Consider the following 18864-nt stretch of genomic DNA (forward strand, 5'->3'; position numbering starts at 1 on the left):
ACCTAATTCCCTATCCTCAAGTTCCAGGGGGAGGGTGTTTGGCTTAGAATCTCACTTGAGCAACAGTGGCAATCACGCTAGGTTACTTTGGATATTTTTGGGGACTGAACAGCGTGACGAGTAGTTCTGTGGCTGAAGTATTGTCTTGCCAACTGGCTTTCTTTCTAGACAACATAGCTAGTGACCCTCTGCTCTTAGGAAACAAACTGACCCAGGCTACCCAAAAGGACTTTGCTCATGGCTCTGAATTTCAGCGTGTGTGGACAGTCAAGGTTTGATTACTTTGGTCGATTTAGAAAGTGGCTGCGCACTTTCCCCTCAATTCCCTTGTCTGTTTGGTTTGTTTTACTCAATAGCTAAGCTGTGTTGCTCTGGTATAGAATGACAGCAGGAATCCGGGCTCAATGTAAAAATATTTCTTCACTCTTTGACTGATTGTTGTTCTCTAGCCTTTCTGTTGTCTTTTTCAAGTGGATAAACTTGTAGCCACTCCTAGGAACCCGACTTGAGGGCTCTCATTTTTTTTTTTTTTCTGGCACTCTAGGCAGGGGGAAGGGATCCCGTCCTGGCTCTGTTACTTGCTGGCTGGGTGTCTTTGTGCAGGCGTCTTAACCTTTCCAGACCTCAGTTTGTCACTTTACAGTGGGAAGCTAAACGAGCAGGTCACCAAGGCCCGCTCAGGCTGCAAGGGTCATCCTTCCGAGTAGAGTTCAAAACAGCTGGCCTCCTTGTCACCTGTCTGGCTTTTTCTAGTCCATCTTCTACAAAGCCACCCAAGTGATCTGATCATGGACTGTATCACTTCCCTGCCTTAAGTCCTTTGGCTCCTCATAGTGTGCACAATGCAGGTCACACGTGGTCGAGCCAGAATCATGGTCCCCGTCCACCTCTCCTGCATCGTTTCTCTGTTGCCTCTACCAACACCACCATGCATTTCAGGCTGCAAGCAGAGAGCTACCTTCCATATTTGGGACGCACCTCGATCTCCCCGACCTCTTTGCCTTTGAAAATATTCTCTGCCTGGGTGGCCCTTCCCCTGTCCTCTGTCAGGAAAACTGTTTCCCATCCTTTGAGACCCCAACATAAGTGTCATTTCCTCTAGGAGGTGTCCCCTAACTCTCCCGGGAGGGGGGTCAGTCCCCCGTGCTTGCAGAGCCGTGTAGAAGCCTCTAGCTCTCGGCGTATGGTATTGTATTGCTGGTCACGATCGCTCTCTCCCCTTCCAGACTGAGTCCTGAGGGCAGGCTCCTTAGTCGCTTCACGTTGCCAGTTCCCAGCACAGAGGAGATACTGATGCGGGATTTGTTGGCTCGATGAAAGAACCAGAATTTGTATTGACGTCTGGATCATTACCACACAGTACTCTCCCTTCCACCTTCCCTTGAAGCCTATCATAGCCCTTTGCCTGCCTGTGCCTCGGCTGCACCCTGCCTTGATCACCTCCTTACCATTTCCTGTTTTCCCACTAAAGGCAATGAGAAGTAGCAGGTTAGCTTTTTTTTATTTTGAAATCGTTTCACATTTTCATGTTACAAGAATGGCCCAGAAAGATCAAAACATTAATTTTTAAGGAGGGATGGGAAGGCTGACATGTGTCAGATTCCTAAATACTGGTGGTCTATTTTCCGATGTTCGGAATGAGACGTGTGTTGGCTTCTGATCTCAGCGTTGCCGTGTAACTGTGTCTGTGATTCCTATAGTCCCTGGCTTCATCACCAGTAACAGGCTTAGGAAGCCTCAGAAGGTGGGTGGAATGATTAAATGAAAACTGTATGCAGAATTCTTTTGTGGCACATAGTTCTCATTTGGTTTTTATTTGATGAATCAGTCTTCAAATCCTACTGGCCTGCAAACCACAGAGATTTATTTTCTTATTTTTAATTTGATAATCACTGCTAATGTTCCGAAGATTAACATGTATTTTTGTGTTACTCTTGAGCAATCAATGTGGATGCTCTTAGCCCATAGAACTGAGCCTAACAGCTGAATTTCCAAAAGGTGCAAACCATGTCTCCATTCTCTTTTGTTGTTGTTGTTCCCATTCTTTTTAATCCTTACTGCTAATACATATGCGTTTCTCTGGTTAATAACTGTTCTCCCCGGACAACAGGAGTGTAAATGACCAGAACGTGAAATATCCTGGTTGTCCAACTTCCTATACTGCCAGGAGTCTAAAAATGTACGCTTTGAAATGAATAAATCCAGTAGTAATAGTCACATGATCTGTGATGCAAATCTTTGTGGTAAAGCTTTGGAGAGAATTAAGGGATTTATAGTATAACATAACCTTGCGGTGAAGCCTTTGTGGTAAAGTATTTGAGGGAATTAGGAGGTAGATAGCATAAAACCTTAAAAATAATATCAATTAGGAGAGGAAAACACTGGTGTGATGACTTCTCTCAGCCCAGCCCAGGCGTGAGCTGTGTGATCCCACACCCCTCACATGATGTCTCTGAATCTCTCCTACGTGAAATGTGTAGGACACCTCCCTTGAGATTTTTTTCTGTAGGTTCTGAAATCAGGATGAAAAGTGATCCCACAGCAATATAAAATACAGTGCATACCTTATAATTTTATGTGCATTTAATCCTACCAGTTCATTTTTTTTTTGGAACATCAGTTCCCTAGAACTAATTATGAAACACTTCAGTGCATTGGGGGTTGTGGTACCTTTTACGTGATCTAAACGAGTTAGAACATCACTGGAAAGTTAACAATGTATTCCTTACTCTGAGGTCAAATTAAAATTTCTTTTTATGATGTGTGAAGAAACATTTATGGCCGAATCATTAAAACTTCTAAGTTCCCAGAGACTTACTCGTCTGGAGCATGATCCAGTCCCAAGGCTATTTGACTTGTAGAAACAGTTCGTGATATTCTCAGAGGTGGGGGAGATGCAGAGCCCGTTGGACACACACCGTTTTGATCCACATCGAAGGGGGAGGTTCTTGGGATGCGCAGTCTGGACATTTGGGGTTAACCGAACTAGACGCAGATTATGACACTGGATGTGGCAGGCATGTTAATTTTGTTTGGTCTTGTATCCTGACCTTCGTGTGGCTCTTAGGTCATGTGAACTGTGTTCTGTAGACTCTTGGGCAGGGTGATTAATCAGGCTTGAGGGTTTGATGTGTTCACATGGAATGTGGCAGGTGTGTGATGAAGGGGTCAGGGGCACCGTCCCAGCAGCCAGGAAGTGCTGCTGGTCCTAGAGTCACCAGTAAGCCTTGCTCTTCTGTCGCTGTGCTTTTTTTTTTCTTTTTCTTTTTACAGTTTCCAGGGTGATTGAAATAAAATAGTTAAGGAGGTCCACCAAGCTAGACAGAATGTTTGGATGGAGCTGGGACTCAGACGGGAGGGAAAGAAGTCTGGTTGTGGATGTGTCTCAGCAGAATTGACCTCCCTGATGCTGTGGCCTCCAGAAAACCGCCCCACCTCTGCTTCAGGTGACAGCAAGGGAGGAATCGCCCTCAGGGGAACCTCCACAGCCCTGAGGTGCGAGAGCGTTGTCTTCCCCTCAGTTCTGCCTAGATGTATTTATAAACTCTGATTTGATTACATTAAGATGTGCTGGTATTGTCAGGCCTTCAGCTTATGTCCTTGTGTCCTCGTGGATAATCCAAGTTTGCAGCTGTTTTTCATCAAGGGCAATGTACAGAAGAGATGAAAGTGGGTTTCAAACGCACAGCTGATACGTACAAGTGCAGCATTATTGAAGGCGGTTTCTTGTGGTGTCCTTGGAACTACCCCCAGCCTTCTGTGCCGAGTCTGATTCTGTTTGTCCGCCGTGTCCCTGGTGTTGGCTTTGGAAAGGTTTCAAGGTCGACAGTGTTGTGCCACTTCACTTTTTGGGATTTCTCATGATCAAGAGTTATCTCCCAAAAAGTATATTACTTAAACGTGAACCTGCTTAAAAGCACGATACTTTAATTTGGGAGGGTCAAGTGTGCTAGTGAGTAAAATTGACTGACCCACCACTGCCACATCACATTTAACCTTGAGAGCAGGTTGTGAAGCCCAGAAAGCCTTTCTTTAGTCACAGGCAACTTCACCACCACTCTGCTTTGCTTGGTGATGGAGTCATGGAAAAATCCACTCTAATCCTACCTCTTTCCCCCACTTTAACCCTTTTTCACAAAACTGCCTGTGAGTTTGAGAACTTCTAATTTAAAAATGGCAGGCAAAAAAATGGTTGGCATTTTTCATATGCGCTATAGGTTCAACTGATCACACAGGTGTCACAGAGAAGCCAGGAGCTATTTTTCTTGGGGGGTGGGGATGGGGGAGAGAGAATCTCAAGCAGGCTCCATGCTTAGCACAGAGCCCGACACAGAGCTTGATCCCATGACCCTGGGACCAGGACCTGAGGCAAAATCAAGAGCCAGACATCCAACAACTGAGCCACCCAGGTGCCCCAGCCAGGAGATTTTGAGAGCACAAAACTGGCACTGCCCAGAGTGTTAGAGGCAGAGCTTATATTTGGCCGTCCTAGGAGCACTGCTTGGTGTCAGGGAAGACTCTAAAGACGTTAGCACTTAGAATTGAACCTCACCACTTCCAGAGCTTTATTTTGAAAATGAATATAAATGGATGTTTTGTTTATTCCAGGTTGGGAGGAGGAGTCAGAGGCTTGATGCTGAGGCATTCTGTACCTGCTCGGCAGAGCTAAGGAAGTGAATTCACACAGCTAAACAAATAACCACAAGAATGGATCCCTAACTACCTTTATTCTTAGAAAAACGCAGTCTTCTGCACAGTTGCTACACATATATAATCTTTAGATTCTCTAAAACCCCTTTTCCCTCCAACATTCTGAATAAAAAGTTGGGCACATAAAGCCAGAGCCATCTGTCCATAAGGTCCCTTAAAAATTGGTCTTAGTGTAAAGAAGCAAGATAGTGTCATGCATCCATTAAAGATGTGAAAGTTAAATATGCTTTGAAAGAGGTAGATAGCATTCCCTGAGGTTTACCAGGGCAAAAGCTTAGCTGTCTATGAAAAGTTTTCTCTGCTCCCGTTGCTTGATCAGTGAAATGGGGTAATTACAGGACCCTCAAGGACCCCCAAGACTGGTTTGAGGACTGAAGAGTTAATATTCATAATGTGCTTACAACAGTGCCTAGATCAGAGACAAAATAAAATCTCTTAGTTTCAAATCTAACTATATATGAAGAACTTTTTTTATGGCCGCCCTGCCATTGGACTACTCCTGTGGCCTTTTATAAAATGTATAAATTCCATTTGCATATGCAAAGGAAGATACACAGGCACATCTTTTTTGCTGACATGAGTTGTTCTCTCTTCAAATGAATTCCTTTCCCAGACTTTTACTTGGGAAGAAAAAGCATTAAGCATATGAATATGGAAACCTTATATGTTTTATGTAAATGACTACTTTTTAGCCCTTATTCTATACATTAAACTGTTGTAGGGTTGACAAATCTAGGCAATTTTGTTTAATATATCCATTTGCATACAAGTTTCCATGTGGCTCCTTTATCGTAAGCTATATTTTAAAGTTATTTTAGGGGCATGCTTTTCTCTAGTTGATCGGTACAGTCCCATGTAGAAATTTAAATGTGAATCTTTCTTGACATCCATGTAAACCAGACAGAATCTTATCAATATTCAATTTTATAATAGCATATATACATAAGCTTGGTTCTTGTTACTCTGAGATTTTTAAGGATAAATTAAGACTGAGAGAATTCTTTATGAAAGACTCCGACACATACATATTTAGATCTCAGCCATTTAACATTTTCCTTTCATTTTTGTTTAACCCAAACCAAAATACTCTTTTCCTGCACTGCAAATTGGGTAGTCAGCCTTGGCTCTGGAAGAGCTATCTCGTTTGACCGTTAGTGCGACCATCAGTGGGCTTGGTTGATGTTACTAATTTCATTTCATTCGTGACCATAGACTTATTATCATGGTAAATCAACTTGAAATATAAAACCTCCAGTCCTCTGATCCGATGAGGTTTTTTTCCCTCCTGAGGGCAAGGAAGAGGAGAGATTACTCAATTTTTTATTAAGATTTGTGTTAAACACTGAAAATCCTCATTTGATAACTTCCTTTCAAATATTGAGAAGTCTGAACTTTTTTTTCTGAAATTAAAAAAAAAAAGCTCAAAAAACAAAGTGGGGACAAGGTGCCTGGGTGGTTCTGTCTGTTGAGTGTCCAACTTTTGATTTTGGCTCAGGTCATGATCTCATGGTTCATGAGATCAAGCCCCAAGTTGGGCTCTGTGCTGGCAGCGTGGAGCCTCCTTGGGATTCTCTCTCTCCCTCTCTCTCTACCCCTTCCCAGTTCATGTGTATGCTCGCTTTGTCTCTTAAAGATAAACTTAAAAAAAAAAAAGAGCTCATATAAAAGTTTCCTAGTAAGAGGACTTCACAAACGATTTCCTGTTGTGGAATCTGCCCTCGCATTTGACACATGAATGTTTTCACTTTCCATATTCTGCTGATGGGAGTAGAAGTTCGAACAACTACCTTGTAAAAGGGTTTGGCCCAGGGAAAAAGGGTTTGGCACAGCCGTTCCTCTCCTAGGTGTGCACCTAACCAGAGTGTGCACGGTAGCTCAGGATGTACTTGCCCAAACTGGAAACTGCCCAAATGTCCATGGAGAGTAGAACGGATAAGACGATTGTCAGTCATAGTCACAAGCTGGAATGCCATGCGGTACTGAGGATGAACACGTTTTAACTACATGCAACAACGTGGCTGAATCACACCGACTTAACACCCAGCACTGGGGACAGCTTATAGGATCCCATAGTAAGTATAGAAACAGGTGAAACCAACACACAGTTTGGGATAGTGCTTCCGCTGGGGAGAGCAGTGATCGAATGGGGTCCTGACCACGGGTGCTGACCATGTATTGTTTCTTGATCTAGATCCCAGTTACACAAGTGTGTCAAATTTGTGAAAATATGTTGACCCATACACATATGATACGGTAACTTTACTGTGTATTTAACTGTTATTATTGTTTGGGGGAGGGACCTTCTTTGGGGCTCTCCAGGAGCCCAAGGTGAAGGGGCTGGGCAAGTTCCCCAGAAAGGCACCCTTCTGCCACCTATCTGTTCTCTCCTGAGAGCAGTTCCAAAAGCCCTACTCACCATGCTGCTATGCACTCCCTTGCCTCTGCTCTTGCTGCTCTGGCCCCAGAGGCCTTGCCTGATCAGCCGTTCAGATGCTTTTCAGATTCTGTCCAACCCACCCAGTGAGTGCCCCGCTCTTTGTTCCTTAGCCCCTAGGGATATCTGTTTCCACCCATAAGCCTTCCTCAGTCTCCCCAACTAATGTGTGAACTCTGAACAGATGGACTTCCTTTTTTGTTCTTTGAGTCCCAGCCCCTGCTACCTGGCACATGGAGGAGCTCATGTGTTAGCTGCATGCATTCTTCTGGCTGGAAACTCCTGAACCTGGGACAATCCTCTCAGTAGCTGGCACGGCTCACTCACATTGTGGCCACAAGGTAGCAGAAGGAAATTTTATTATTAAAAGGAGTAACCAATTTGTGTTTCCCAGCAGCAGTTTTTTTTTTTTTTTTTAACGCTTATTTATTTTTTTTTTTAAATTTTTTTTTTCAACGTTTTTTATTTATTTTTGGGACAGAGAGAGACAGAGCATGAACGGGGGAGGGGCAGAGAGAGAGGGAGACACAGAATCGGAAACAGGCTCCAGGCTCCGAGCCATCAGCCCAGAGCCTGACGCGGGGCTCGAACTCACGGACCGCGAGATCGTGACCTGGCTGAAGCCGGACACTTAACCGACTGCGCCACCCAGGCGCCCCCAACGCTTATTTATTTTTGAGACAGAGAGAGACAGAGCATGAACGGAGGAGGGTCAGAGAGAGAGGGAGACACAGAATCCGAAACAGGCCCCAGGCTCTGAGCTGTCAGCACAGAGCCCGACGCGGGGTTCGAACCCACGGACCGTGAGATCATGACCTGAGCCGAAGTCAGACGCTTAACCGACCAAGCCACCCAGGTGCCCCCCAGCAGACAGTTTTAAGTAATCTCAGGACCCACCGTCTCAGTGTCCACAGGAAGCATGGTGTTTGGCCTCCTCCCATTGCCATTATAGACATATCACTCTCTAGATCTGGGTTCCTACTTCCACTCCCTGTTTTTGCCCTGCCCTGCCAGGGTACTCAAAGCTCTCCCCAGCCCAGGAGGGTGGAGCTCAGATCCATGTGCTCCAGAGTGAGACAGGCCTGGGTTCAAGTTACTCACCCAACCTGCTTCCATGAGAGGCTTCTTAGAAGGTTCTAGACAACATCTCTTTTTCAAGCTTGTCCCCTCCTGTTATGGCTGAACTCAGAGATTCTCACTGGGATGGGGTGGTTGTGTTTCTTCACAGTAAGTGCTTACTTCCGTCCCCTTGCAGCTGGTTTCTTCCCAGGACTAGAGAGGAAAGCAGCCAGAAGACGACATCTGATCCTCCTTCCCCATCTCTGACGTCCTGCCACTGCTTGGCACAGCAGGTTACTCCAGCATCGTTTTCCTAGATGAGCTGTCTCTTCTTTCCCTGGCCAAATGCAACCATGTCTGGAAGTTTATTCTCATTAGCTGTCCAGAGACTAAGTGGCAAGGACATGGCCTACCCTCTTTTTAACAAACCTGTACTCTGCACACTCCTTAAAAGACAACTGGCAACCTATCTTTGCTTGTGTTGGGGCAGCGGTTACCAAGCTTTCTTTCCAGGGGCCATTTGCATCACACGCGTGAACTCCAGTGTACCTCCACTCCCTTACCTCGGTGAGGAACATTCTATTGTGCTTCCTTGTAGGAAAGCCTCAAGTTTTAGGATAAAGATGGAGGCACAAAGAGTGGTCCATTTTTTTTACATGGAGCAGGCCAACACACTTTAAGTTGGATTTTAATATAGAATACATTTCTGGGTTTCTAGTCGGCATGCTTATTAAGTAGAGAAGAGACATGACATTATTTAGACATTCTTAGGAGTGTGAAATATCATGAGGTTTGAAATGGTATAATTTCACCCACACACATGTGGTTTTACAAGAAGATATCTATTGAATTATAAAAAGTTAACTAAATCCAAAATATAGTAATGTGTGTCCAAGATTGGTTTTTTTTTAATTTTTTTTTTAATGTTTATTTATTTTTGAGACAGAGAGAGACAGAGCATGAACGGGGGAGGGCCAAAGAGAGGGAGACACAGAATGTGAAGCAGGCTCCAGGCTCTGAGCTGTCAGCACAGAGCCCGACGCGGGGCTCGAACTCACGGACCGTGAGATCATGACCTGAGCTGAAGTCGGACGCTTAACCGACTGAGCCACCCAGGCACCCCCCAAGATTGTTTTTATGTGCTATGGACCTTAGTTTTAACTTTTTCAAAAGATTGAAAGCTGTATTGTATTATTTTGTGAAGTTTAATCACCAAGTGTAACTGAGTAAAGCAGGTCAGAATGTTCTGTATTCATTCTCCCAGCACATACTTACTTGGAGTCTTTACTGTGTTAGGTGCTATGCTTGGCTCTGGCATATAGCTAAGGTTTAAAAATAATGAACATATTCAAGTGTGGCGGGTATCACTTGCATCACCATGCAGATGTTCTAACATACATATGTCCAAATAGCAGCATCAGGAGAAAAAGCTAAACTATGTCCAGCATATTAGAAAAATAAGGGATGTTTAGGAAACGGTCTAGAATTTTTATTTTGTAGGGATCTTAATGTGTGCCTCCTCTCCTTCCTTGCATTTTTATCCCATTAAGGTCACATTTGTAACAAGTCAGCCTATGAAATGTGCCTTGGGAAGGGACAGTAGTCACGTATACCTATTTATGTATGAGTGGCCCGGATATGAGTAGTAGAGTAAAACTTGCCAAAATTGTCCATGAATTTTACAAGTTTGGACTCCAGAAATCATGGGGTTTTATTGCTGAGAGGAGCCTAACAAATTCTTACACTCACATTTTACAGTCTTTAAACTTTGGGTGTGTTGCTTACATTGAATTTAGCATAAAATCACTTTCGACACTCAAGGTTCCAGAACGCTGATGTGAGCACTGCTTCTGGCAGGGCAGGCCAGCTCTAATGAAGTAACCCTAACCAGTCGTGTTACCTGAATGCTGCACAGCCTCTGAGAAGTTGTTTCTGAGTTGCCAAGTTGTGGCCCACTCTGCTTCTGAGAATAAAATGTCTCTGTGCTGGCCAACAGACACATGAAAAGATGCTCAGTATCACTGATCATCAGGGAAATGCAAATCAAAACCACAATGAGATACCACCTCACACCTGTCACAATGGCCAGAATCAACAACAGAAGGAACAAGTGTTGGTGAGGATGTGGAAAAAGAGGAGTACTCTTCCACTGTTGGTGCGAATGCAAACTGGTGCAGCCACTCTGGAAAACAGCATGGAGGCTCCTCAAAAAGTTGAAAATAGAACTCCCCTGTGATTCAGTAATCATACTACTGGGTATTTACCCAAACAATACAAGGACACTAATTCAGAGGAATATATATGCATTTCAATGTTTATGGTGGCATTATTTATAGTAGCCATATTATGGAAGCAACCCAAGTGTCCATCAATAGATGAATGAATAAAGATGTGATAAACACATGTACGTGCATGTGTGTGTGTACGTACACACACACACACACACACACACACACACACACACAGGAATATTATCCAGCCATGAAAAAGAATGAAATCTTGCCATTTCCAATGACTTGGGTGGAGCTAGAGAGTATTAAGCTAAGCAAAATAAGTCAGAGAAAGATAAATAACATGTGATTTCATTCATGTATAGAGTTTAAGAAGCAAAGGAGCATAGGAAAAAGAGGGGTGCCTAGGTGGCTCATTCGGTTAAGTGTCCGACTCTTGATTTTGGCTCAGGTCATGATCCCAGGGTCATGGGATTGAGCCCCACGTTGGGCTCCATGCTGAGCGTGGAGCCTGCTTAAGATTCTCTTTCTCTCCCTTCCTCCCTCCCTCCCTGCCCCTCCCCCCTCCCTTGCTTGCACGCACTCTGTCTCACTAAAATAAAAATAAAAAGTGGGGGCACCTGGGTGAGTCAGTCTTTTAAGCATCCGACTCTTGATTTTGGCTCAGGTCATGATCTCACAGTTTGTGAGTTCAAGCCTCCACTGTCAGCATGGAGGCTATTTGGGATTCTCTCATCCCTCTCTCTGCCCCTCCCCCGCTCATGCTTTCTCTCTCTCAAAAAACAAGCAATCAAACAACAACAACAAAAAAAAAACAGAGAAACCAAGAAACAAATCCTTAACTATAGAGAACAAACAGAGGGTCACCAGAGGGGAGGTGTGTAGGGGGATGGGTGAAGTAGGTGAAGGGAATTAAGAGTTCACTTACCAGGATGAGCACTAAGTAATGTATAGAATTGTTGAATCACTATATTGTACACCTGAAACTAATATAATACTGTATTTTAACTCTATTGGAATTAAAATAAAAACTTAAAAACTGTTCTCAAAAAAATTTTTTTAGTTTTTTCAAACAAAAGCAATACCCATTCAGTAGTAGAGATAATCACAAATAGAGGTAAGTCAAAAAGGAAACCATCAGATAACATTTTACAATATTTAGATGGCTGAGCGTATGTACTTCTATAAACATGTATACCTAGAAGACCATGTTACCGACTGAATGTTTGCACTGGTATCCTCCCCAACGCCCCCCCCCCAAAAAAAACCCTTCTGTTGAAGCCCTACCCCCCATGTATGCCAAATTTGGAAATAGGACCTTTTTAGAAACAAGGTTAAATGAGGCCATAAGAGTGGGGCCTTCATCAGATAGGACTAATGTCTTGATAAGAATAGACCTCAGAGAGCTTGATTTCTTACCCCAAGAGACAGAGGAAAGCACGTATGAGGTGCAGTAAGAGGGGGCAGTCTGTAAGCCAGGCAGAGAATCTGCTGGCATCTTGATCTTGGACTTCCTGGCCTCCAGGACAGTGAGACCTGAGTGTTTGCTGTTCATACCCCTCCCCGTCTGTGGTATTTCCATATAACAGCCCACCTAAGATGAAATCTGAAAACTTCCACGATCATTGCAGAAAAAGACACACAAATGAGCAGAGAAGTAGGTTTTCCTCTGAAAACCAACAGGTATGTGTCCCACTGTATTTTAGCATCTCATTTTTCGTTAATTAACCACCTATTTGCTCTGTTTGTACTTAGTTTTTGAGTTGTTTTTTCTTCAACACCAGGACCTCCATCAGGTCTGACAACTAGGACAATAGTGAGTATTGAAAGTGCTGGTAAGAAGGGGGTCTACTATTAGGACATGGCAATTTTTAAAAGTAGTAAAAATATGTCATCGGTACACATGGAATACAGGTGAATTCTGTGGTGAGCAAAATCGTGACAGAAAATATCTTGCATCATACGAAATGTGCTGTGGCAGGTCGAGGAAGAAAAATGACCATAAAAGTAGAGAAACTTAAGGGTGTGACGTATCAGTGGAGGATGAATATTGCAGTATTTCTTCAGAGCTAAGGTGCTTTTGTTTTCACCCTTTGACATATCTGAAGTTGAGATATTTTACCACTGATTGTTGCTGTCAGCCAAGTGGCAGGCATGACACAGGTGTCCTCTCCTGGGCATGTGTAAACATCAAAAGAACAGCACCAAACTTGCAGGATGGGCGGCTGGCAGCTTAGAAGAAAACCCTGAAGGCAAAAATGAAGCACTCTTAAAGCCTTTGTGGATTTGCAGAGGGGCTTGGAGGTGTGAATCTGACTTGTTCAGCCACATTCCAGAAGTGGGAGTCAGAAGTTAGCTGGCTCTGGATAATTGCAGAGCTGACTTAAGAACTTTGCACCCCTGGTTCTGAGGCTCCTAGTTCTAGGGTGAATTATTTAAGAAATGTTGCATCGCCAACGGTCCCATGGAACACAGGCCACTATGGCGTGGGAAATCGTGACCGTTAATGATTCAGAGTTGAAAACTGATGAGCAGTGGAATTCTCAATGTGAAGACGTTTTGGAAAACCTTATCCAATATACTTCACCTATGTAATCTTCTTAAATATACCCCAGAGGGATATGTAAAAATTTGTCTAAATCCAAAGGAGCCCTTTCAAAAAGAATAAAATAAAAATTCAAAGTGGTAAGAAAGTATTGCACTTAGTTTCGTTGGCAGCTTCCCCTCGTTTCTTAGAGGTAATAAAATAATAACTCATTTGAAAAGAGCATCTTAGAACTGATGAAACACCATAGCCTATTGCTATAATGGGGAGAAAGCAAGCAGTTTGAGACCCTGAAAGCCCCTGCAAGTGAAGGGGATACAAATGTCACAGGAACATGGGCTTTAAGGGCCACTTAGAGCCTGCTCATCTTCAGAGGGAGAGGTGAGGTGACCCCTGCAGAGAGTGAGCTGCTCAGGAGATCCTGGCTACTTTGCAGATCTTCCCTCACAACTGTCCAGACAAACGTGTACTAGCAAAAAGGGTATGAGGGTACCCAGGGAAAGCACCATCAGAGGGCCACTCACTCTCCTGGAAACGCGGCCAGGTGCCTGGAACACTGCACATTGATCTCTGAGGCACTTGGGTCTGTGAAGAAATGGACTTAGAAATATGGCCTTTGGATCCTAACCTGTTTGTTAATGAAATGTATGTGGGGCATTTACCGATATTTCTTCACACACATTCGTTTGTATGTACCTATATGCCTTGTATCTAGATCTGTGTGTATATGACACAACTTACATGAGCTCATACACCTACACGCACACGCACTCACATACGTTGTTTGATAACCTGTGTTTTTACGTCTGTCTGTCCTTTCTTTCCATGTCATTACATATTTGCTGTAGTATCATTGTAAATGACACCATAGAATTCCTTTGTATAGATTTTTGTACTAATTTATTTAGTCCCTCATATTATTAAAGGATTTCTTTTAGCTTCTTCAGGAGCATTCTTGTGGCCAAATTGGGTGCAGATCTGTAATTTTTTGTTAACTGGATCCTCCTCACAGGTACCTATTGACCATTTAGACTTTGCATGGTCCAGGGCCCTTGGTCCTTTTGCCCACTTTTTTTTTTTTTATTTTTTTGTAAATGTGTGCAGGTTCAAGGGTTGGGATGGGTGTTTGTGGCCATGTTATTAGGCTTTGGCTCTGAGACCACCCAGCCCTGGATGATGACCTTGGGCTAGGTGTCTTAAGTTCTTTGGGCCTTAGTCTCCTCATTTGTAAATTGACTCTATGACATGTGCTTTGTAGGATTGTTGAGGTTGTGACAAGCATATCAAGTGCCTGGTACATGGTAATCCCTAACTCAGGTTGCCAGCCAGGCTAGGCCAGCTTGGGGAGTGGGGTATAGAGTCCCAAAGCTCTAGGAGATGATAACGGGTACATAGTAGGTGTTGCTATTCACGGACTAATTATGCCTCTGCTCCTTCGGTCAGTACAGCTGGCTTCCTGGGTGTGTGACTCCTGCGGCTGCACAGGGCTCTGTACGTGGTTATTCTTAGTTTTGAACACAGTCTCCATATTTTCATTTTGCACCGGACCCTACAGATTGTGTATCCAGTTCCACCTTGTAAGGTTGTTGGCAGTGTGATGCGAGAGGTCACAAAGCACATTCCGTAGTGCCAAGGATGTAATAGATATCAGTAGTCATTAGATGGATATAATAATTTTTTATGAGCCGAGACAACTACGATAAGTGCATTCATTTAATTATTAAAAGTGTGAGGTAAATACATAATTAATCTGAGATTGAGAAACTGAAGCTCCAGAAGCTAAATCACCAACTAAAATTACACAGCTTATACACGCAGAACTTGGATTCAAACCCAAGTTCACCTCACCCAAAGCCCACACCACTGACCTGCCCTATTAAGTACTCCCTTCCTTCCTTCCCAGGGAACCTCTCTGTAAAGGTCAGTGTTTAAGTGTCCTTGATACTCATCAGCAGCCCAACCCTCATCCCTAGCAGAGGTTTCAGAGCCCCTCAGAATGTTCCAGAATTCCTGTCAGACCTGGGAAATTTGGGGGCTACAGAAGACAGTAAAGACAGTTCACCTTCTCAGTACTGCCCTGCCGTGTCTCCAAGCCTGCTCAGAGTTCTATTATCTGGCCGAATCTAGCCAACCCAGTGACAGTTCAGCTTGTGTCCTTTGACTCCTGATATACTTAGCTTAGGATGACCGATGTCCAACTAAACCTCCAAACTACCATGAGAATCAGCAGGAGATCTGCTGGTGTCAGATCTTGGGAAAGAGGCTGTGGGAGATGCCTGTTTCCAGGAGACTGAGGACATGGCCATCTGTCCTGTGGCAGGGATCCCTTGCTTTTCTACAGTGCCAGGTCATGATTTGCTCTGCCTACTCTTCCCTGCCAAAAATTTTTTAAAAATTAAGAAAATAATGAAGGGAGGGAGAAAAAGGATCCATTCCAGCACACTGCTAGTAAGTGGCCGTACAGCTTGGTACAAGGAAGCTTCCGTGCAAGTTTGCTTTTAGTGTGTGTGGCCTTCGAGCGGGGAAATTAATACTTGAGCATTTCATCTCTTGGATAGCGGATTTGAATTTTGAATGTGACAATGAGACTGTTTGTTGTTTCAAAGCAATTCCCTAAGTGGCTGTTTGCTCAAGACTTTTGTAGTGTGAACAGAGATTTGGGGGAGGGGAGGAAGCCATCTGCTCTGGAATAGTCTTCCAATTACATGATCAAATTACTGCAGAGCAAAATGGAGGGAGTCCAACAGAAAGTTCCTGTCTGGTGTATCCAGCCCCAACCTGCTCTCTTGGGCCATTGTGTCAATGTGGAGATTCACATGTAGGTTTCAAAGGCAAGGCCATGATCGCCAAGAGTGTGAGCAGGAGAGGAGCAGAGATAGCCAAGCAGAGTGGGGGAGAGCTTTCACGTTGCATCAACATGCTGTTCAGGAAAGTGAAAAGATCTTGGATTTGAATTAAATGAACTTTTGGAGAAACTCCGTTTCTTTTCCTCTTGACTTTAACAATCCATGTCTCTGATTACAATTAATTTATCATGTCAAATGAAAAAGTTATATCCCTTTATAAGTTCAGTTAGTGATTTTTTATTCGCTGATATTCTTGTAGAATAGAAATGTTTATTCTATTTGTTGAATACACCTATTTTTTCCTCTTAAAATAGAACAGTTTTCTGGTTTTTGAAATATGTCTTGATTTACAAAACATTATTGAGTCTTATTTTTTCTCCTAAATATGTGAGTATTTTTTCTTTTTATTTCTTTTGCTATTAGGCATTCATGCAGCCTCACTTGCTGGGAAACGAATTCACACATTTGGAGTTTCCAAGGAGAGTACAGAGAAAGGAACTTGGAAAGAAGATGCTCTACAGGGACTTTAATATGACAGGCTGGTAAGAATATGCCTCCCTCTGCCTCAGCACTGCCACAGTATGTGTGAAGGAATCATCACCGTCATAAAAAGCCACTCATGCAGTTTGGATCAGGTAGTGCGGCCAGAGACCTGGGTTGGTGGCAAAGGACTGGGAACATTGCTTCTGCTCTTTTCGCCTGGGCGCCAGTTCTTAAATCACGGTGTTGGTCTGCCTCTGTACTTCCCTGACGTCCTCCCTGGGGACACTAGACCCCACGAAGCTGACATAATTCCTCACTTCACATGCACAAGCGTTTTTGAGGCTTTAAAACACATTTAAGTTGGTTTTTTTTAGGTCAGGGGCTCGAAGGAACAGGCTAACAGTTAATTGAGCCAAACTGGCCTGGATTTGAATCTGAATTCTGAGCTTTCTAAAGAGGCAAAGTTAGGTAAAGTACTTAACCCCTATGAGCCTAACTTTCTATGGATAAAGTGAAAAAAATAGGCTCTTTGAAGGGGTTGCTGTAAGGACTAGAGGTAATGAGCCATCTTCATTATTTTTTCACATTTACATTGCGATAAGAATCTTGGCAAGGGGCGTCTTCCTCCCACAACACACCTATGTCAGCACCAAGATCACTTCTGTGGTGGATCAGTGGCTAACAGTGACTAAGACCTCACCTGTTTCTTCCATATGAAAGGCAGATGGGATATAAAGTACGTATACACCATAGGATTGACATGAGGACTAAATAAGAGAGCACAGGGCCTGGCACATAGTAGTGGGGGTGAAGATTTGCTGTTAGCCCTGAGGTACTGGCCAGGGAGCCTCCTGCCAGCCTGGAGGAGAGCAGGAGGGTGAGACAGTGGACTCTTTGCTTGCCAACATGGGCATAGAAGTGGATGCCATTATCTCTTCTCACGTTGACCAAAATAGCTGTCACACGTGATTACAGCCCAAAGTCTCATGGTAGTGACTTCTAGGCTAGAAATCTACTAGAATACACACTGTGTTAAGGGAACAGTTGAGCTATCTAGGGAAAATAAGGGGCTGATCTAAGGCACTTCAATTTATCCCCTATCATCTAAAAGAGAAGATTTTCCCTACTATCCACTCTTCTTATAAAGCAGGGTCAGCAAACTATGACCCAGAAGCCAGATTCCACCCACACACCTTTCTGTAAATATTTTTTTTTTTTGTTTTGAGTACAGCCACATTCGTTTGTATACATTTGATCTTTGGCTACCTTCACTCTACAACAAGGTGGTTGAGTAGCTGGAACAGAGACTGTATGACCCATAAAGCTTAAACTATTTACTCCTGTTCTAAAACATGAACGGACTTGGCAGAAAGGGTTCACCCTATTTGCAGCTCTGAGGTTCTGGAGTTTTGGTGCCCTAGAATCCTTACCCTACCCCAACTGGGTTTTCTTTACAAGTTCATTTTTATCCGATCAGCAAAATCAGCACTCCTCACAGAGCAGTTGAAGGTGAGGGCTACCATAGTTTAGAAAAGCACGGTCGGCTTTGGTCTAAGTTTTGCAGGATTTAGAACGATGGAGGGAACGGTGTCCCAGGTCAGAAATCCCCATGATTGCAAATGCATAAACAAAAAGAGTGGACCTGAGAGACAGTAAGGAACATGGCCAAAAATAAAGAGACGGTCTATGGGAAATCAGACTGAGTCAGTATCAAGGGGACATAATCAAGGATGCGGGAAGCCACGCAGAGACATACATTTACTGTGGGAGGCTGTGGGTTGTGCTGCTTTGTCTCTGAGAAGGAGAACGAATGAGGAAAGCATGGTTTTGGGATGGCAGTCCTAAGGAGTTTGAAGGAAACTGGCAAGAGAAAGCAAGTTTAGGTACCCAGGAAAAAAAAAAAAAAAAAAAAAACAGCATAGAAATATGTATGTGAGGTCTCAAGGGTCAAATGGAGGGATGGAAGCAGAAAACAGAGAAGGAAGGAAATGAACAACAAACTAGATGATTTGGGCCAAGAGATAACTGTAAGGGGTAAGTCATTAATCATTCCAGCTACCTGTTTATGTCCTTTCGACTAGTCTGCAATTCTCCAGGAGGGGGCAGTGCCTCGCCTGGTGCCTGACACCCAGTGATTAGCCAGTGGGTATTTATTGGATTTCAGGAAAGGGTGTGACTGACGGCAGTTGAGGACCAGGTAGTTATGGATGGCAGGTGGGAAGGGTGGGAATAAGGAGCTTGTTTGTATCTGAGATACGTTAAGCTTGAGGCAAGGCTGTTTGTGTGTTCTTTCTATGCCAGAAAGGCAAATAAGATCTAAGCAGTCAAAACACACTTGGAAAACAAGTGGCTAAAGACTACCCCCATTTTATAATTTTTAAAATGTGGATACGTTCAGGGACTAGATTAAATCCAACTTCATACACCCACACTCAGTCTCTTGCTTTCTCTGTACACACACACACACACACACACACACACGGTATTAATTAGCATGATCCTAAGAAAATAAGTGGTCCATAAACAGGCTGTATTTAATGTATGGAACTTCACAGA

At 43.6% G+C, this 18864-nt stretch overlaps 1 protein-coding gene across 3 annotated transcripts in view; it reads left to right on the forward strand.

The window, feature by feature from the left end:
• The window catches only part of PPM1H (protein phosphatase, Mg2+/Mn2+ dependent 1H), a 259081-nt gene that overhangs the window by 172956 nt on the left and 67261 nt on the right, over positions 1-18864 (forward strand). For all 3 annotated transcript variants that reach the window (XM_053895781.1, XM_053895780.1, XM_053895779.1), the window contains exon 6: positions 16249-16367. In XM_053895781.1, the coding sequence (XP_053751756.1) occupies positions 16249-16367 (119 nt within the window). The remainder of the gene's footprint in view (positions 1-16248; positions 16368-18864) is intronic.

The sequence above is a fragment of the Panthera pardus genome, unplaced genomic scaffold, assembly GCF_024362965.1.
Source record: "Panthera pardus isolate Hobbes unplaced genomic scaffold, ASM2436296v1 HiC_scaffold_6, whole genome shotgun sequence".
In the NCBI taxonomy this organism is placed as follows: Eukaryota; Metazoa; Chordata; class Mammalia; order Carnivora; family Felidae; genus Panthera; species Panthera pardus.